Raw genomic sequence first — 4,507 nt, forward strand, 5'->3', positions numbered from 1 at the left:
CTGATTTCAACACAACATAGTAATTATTATTAAACAGTTTACCTACATTAGTTGAGCTGATTTCAACACAACATAGTAATTATTATTAAACAGTTTACCTACATTAGTTGAGCTGATTTCAACACAACATAGTAATTATTATTAAACAGTTTACCTACATTAGTTGAGCTGATTTCAACACAACATAGTAATTATTAGTAAACAGTTTACCTACATTAGTCGAGCTGATTTCAACACAACATAGTAATTATTAGTAAACAGTTTAGGTACATTAGTTGAGCTGATTTCAACACAGCTGAGTTCAATAGTAATGATAAGGCATTGCCATGTTTAAGATTGTTGTAACTTTCTAAGAAAGTAATAAGCAAAAACTAACAAAACTTTAATCAATAACATAACATCATATTATACTCATAACTGTTGCTTAGTTAATTTTAATGTACAGGTTTTAATTGTTTTTAACTAATAAAAAGACAATAAAAACACAGAAAAATTAAAACTCCTATGCAGGAAAGTAAAATAAAAAACATTATATCAAACTGAAACCATATGATAATCAAGTTCTCAATCACAGAAATTAATTTATAACATTTAGTACAACTGCTTACAAAAGACATACGTTTTTAACTCAGATTTAAACTAAAACAAATTTTAAATATTACTGCAACAAGGGGTAACTCTGTGAAACTAAATAACTGATTTCATTTTGTAAATTACAAAGTTTTTAATGCTTTTCCAATCTACCTAACTACTGTACAGATAGAAATCCAGCTACAGTCAATGACAGCAAGCATTTTAAATTTACAAGGCCCTACATGTTCAGTAAAAACTTCATATAGATCAACCGTTGTAGGTTTTGTTTCTACATGTTACACACTCCGCATATTACAGTACAACTAGCATGAAAGAACATCACACAATATCTCCAGATTAGTCCATAAGAAGATAACTCAAACTTCACCTTTATGCTTTGCCATATCAATGAGTTTATATGCAGTCTTAGCTGCATTAAGAGCTCCTTCAATTACTTCATCTGGAGAACCAACAAAGGTATAAACTGTGCGATTGGTTGAGGGACCACAGTCAATATCCAAAAGACTAACTCCTTCCGTGTTACGAATTGACTTAGCAATTTGTTCAATGATCTAAAAGTAATAAAAGTTGTGAAATAAAGATAAAATTTAACATAATAAAGATGCAATAAAGAGTCAATTGGTCCTTTAAGGCTGTCCCTGCACACTCACCTCCAAGAAAAAAAACAACAACAAAAATGAAATTCTTGTACTCTTTTATTTTTAAAGAAGTTAGCACTCTAATATGGTGCTGGCCTCCACTACTGATGACAACAACTTATTCCATAAGCTATTCACAATGTCAGAAAAAGAAAACTTAGAGTCTATCCTATTGTTTCCTAATCTTAAACTTCTGTCCTTTCATCTTACTGTCTTCAGAATTTAACTACGAGAAAGAAGCCATCCATCCCAAAATAATCTTACAAATCTTGCTAAGTAAATCACATTGATGGGGGATGGGAAAAGGCCTTAAATGTATTAAAGGATGACTAGCTGAGAGAAGACACAAATATCTATTAATGAAGGCAAGTCAAACTGTTACTAGTGAAATGCTTTGTGCATAATTAGTAAAGTTTATGAATGACACTAAACTCTTGGTTATTTCTTGTTGTACTGGAGATGTTGAGGTACTACAGATTGGCTTGAATAGCCTGATAAGTTGGAGAAATGACCTTTAATATAATAAGTGCAAAGTAATGAAGTTAGGTTACCACAACTTGGAGTACACATATATAGGAACCCTTTCAATAGTACAACTGAAAAGAGGGACATGGACAAAGACCTTGGCAGTACTTTGTTCCATCTTACTGGAGCTTAAGAGGGAGAAATCATTGAATCCTAAAAAAAATGGATTTAAAGTTTTCATTTTTGCTTTTCCTCAGGGGTGGGTGTGCAAGAACAACCTTGTTGTCTGTATAATATGTTTTACGTTAAAAACTTTAAAAAAATGTTCATTTAATTGAAATTTTTCTTCACCATTAAAGAAGAAAAAATATTAAAAACCTTGAATTTCCTAATATTTAAAATCACAGGTAAAACATTTATCACTTTCAAAATTCATACATTGTTTCTTTTGAAATTTCTTAAAGCATCAATTTTATCATTAACTATTGTTTTTAGTTACTAAACAAATACCTTTAAAGTCAAATTTGACATTTTGAGTTTACATTTTTATAGTATTTTTTTTTCTCATATTTTAATTTATTTTTAATTCAATATGACTCGGCATCTATCAAATGTCATGTTTAATTTGATTTCAAGAGGTTAAGGTTACACGTTTAGTTTGATATCATGAGGTTAAGGTTACACGTTTAATTTGATTTCAAGAGGTTAAGGTTACACGTTTAGTTTGATATCATGAGGTTAAGGTTACACGTTTAGTTTGATATCATGAGGTTAAGGTTACATGTTTAGTTTGATATCATGAGGTTAAGGTTACATGTTTAGTTTGATATCATGAGGTTAAGGTTACATGTTTAGTTTGATATCATGAGGTTAAGGTTACACGTTTAATTTGATATCATGAGGTTAAGGTTACACGTTTAATTTGATATCATGAGGTTAAGGTTACACGTTTAATTTGATATCATGAGGTTAAGGTTACACGTTTAATTTGATATCATGAGGTTAAGGTTACACGTTTAATTTGATATCATGAGGTTAAGGTTACACGTTTAATTTGATATCATGAGGTTAAGGTTACATGTTTAGCTTGATTTCAAGAGGTTAAGGTCACAAAAGTTTCAAAATTTTTAGATGCATGGTTAAGCTATTTTTTGGAAGTATTTCTAAGGTTAGTTTAGGTGACCTGAGTATTAAAAGTGAAAATTATACACTTAATATTACCATATACTTTGGTGATCAAGACCAAAACTGTCCTTACTTACTATTAGTAATATAAATCTTAGACAGAATTAGTTGTTTTTTTTTGTTACATCTGCTACTGTGAAGCTTACAGTAATACTTTAACTGATTATGTGGGTCTGATGAACGTTTGATCTCTGGGGAAAGCAAATCTTTCAATTCTTATTATATATGGGATATGGACATATGAAACTGTGTTTCATCCTCTTGTTTGAGGCTTAGGAATTATCTCTTATAGCGTAACTAACGGCCTTCTTATATTACTAATTACTGTTCTTAGAATCGGTTACGTTCAAACAAGCAATTATACAGGACTGACTATACGGTATACCAAACATCAACATCACGGTTAGTTAACTAAAAAGCAAAGTATATGGCATTTAAAAATGAAACGCTTAACTTTGTTTCTTAATTTTAGTCTTAGAACTCTCCAATACACATATTAATCCTCTTTTCCTCAACCTAGTACTAGTAGTATTACTACCAAGTAGAACATGATTTTTGTTTGAAAACTTAAAAGTTTATTGTGCATTCACTGCTACTTACCTCCTCACTTTGGCCTTCGGAAAAATTGGGTACACATTCAACGATTTTTACTTTCATTGTTCTTAGAAAAATAAACTATATAATATATTTTAAAATAACAACAAACTGCAAAGAAAAACTCGTCTTAGCAGATACGCTTAAACGCAGATATAAACAAATTACTCTGTTGTGCAAGGCAACTGGAACGGTGTTTTATTCACGCGATATAGTCTATAAATTTTAGGGGTCAGGTATCACAGCACTGACAACTCCAACAGTCAAGTGGCAATGGTCACTTCTCGACTCTTCTTTTAAACCTAAGAAAACCGGTTTCCACGAATCGCGCGACGTAAACAAGCAGCGTAAACGCCTTCGTAGACTTAGAAATTACGAGACAAGGTTAATTCTTGAAAAACAAAAACACGGTAACCTTTGTAACTACCACTTACTCTGCAACAGTGCACCTTGGACTAAAACTTTATACATTCGTTCATTATCGGTATATATTACAACTAGAGACAATGTGATTTATTTTGCCAGGAACAAAAACAATATATATACAACTTTGTGGGTGTTTGGTTTTGGAGAATATGAATTAGGAAACTACTACTACAAAAGCAAAAAAAGCAACAAATTTTATGAATTGAAATATTACGTTTACATGAAATAGCCTTGTACAAATACAAGATATCCATCAACCTAGAGGCGTCGGATCCGGGGGTTCTGTGGCACCCCAACTTTTACATATTTGTCTTACATAGCAACTGGAAATTTATTATTATATCAATTTTCTAGAGGGCATGCCCCCAGACACCCCTAGATTGAGCTTCCTTTCAATCTCTCATTATAAAATCTGCATGTCTAGCGAAGCACCCCCACTTTGCGACTCCTTCCAACACTACTACATCAATCAAATCACTTTTATGAATCTCGGTTTAGTTGTTGTTAAGCGCAAAGCTACACAATGGACTATCTGTGTTTTACCCACTACGGGTATCGAAATCCGAGTTTTAGTGTCGTAAAAGCATGCAGGTTTACCACTGAGC

General features: G+C 31.9%; 1 protein-coding gene across 1 annotated transcript in view; it reads right to left on the minus strand.

Moving 5' to 3' along the window:
• The window catches only part of LOC106473819 (formimidoyltransferase-cyclodeaminase-like), a gene marked incomplete at its 3' end in the record, with an annotated part of 13,189 nt that extends 9,324 nt beyond the window's left edge, over positions 1-3,865 (minus strand). Inside the window, exons 1-2 of the mRNA XM_013934494.2 lie at positions 3,483-3,865; positions 962-1,145 (exon numbers count right to left, since the gene is read on the minus strand). Of these exons, the coding sequence (XP_013789948.1) occupies positions 962-1,145; positions 3,483-3,539 (241 nt within the window). The remainder of the gene's footprint in view (positions 1-961; positions 1,146-3,482) is intronic.
• Positions 3,866-4,507: the final 642 nt, after the last annotated feature.

This window comes from Limulus polyphemus, unplaced genomic scaffold (assembly GCF_000517525.1).
Source record: "Limulus polyphemus unplaced genomic scaffold, Limulus_polyphemus-2.1.2 Scaffold6529, whole genome shotgun sequence".
In the NCBI taxonomy this organism is placed as follows: Eukaryota; Metazoa; Arthropoda; class Merostomata; order Xiphosura; family Limulidae; genus Limulus; species Limulus polyphemus.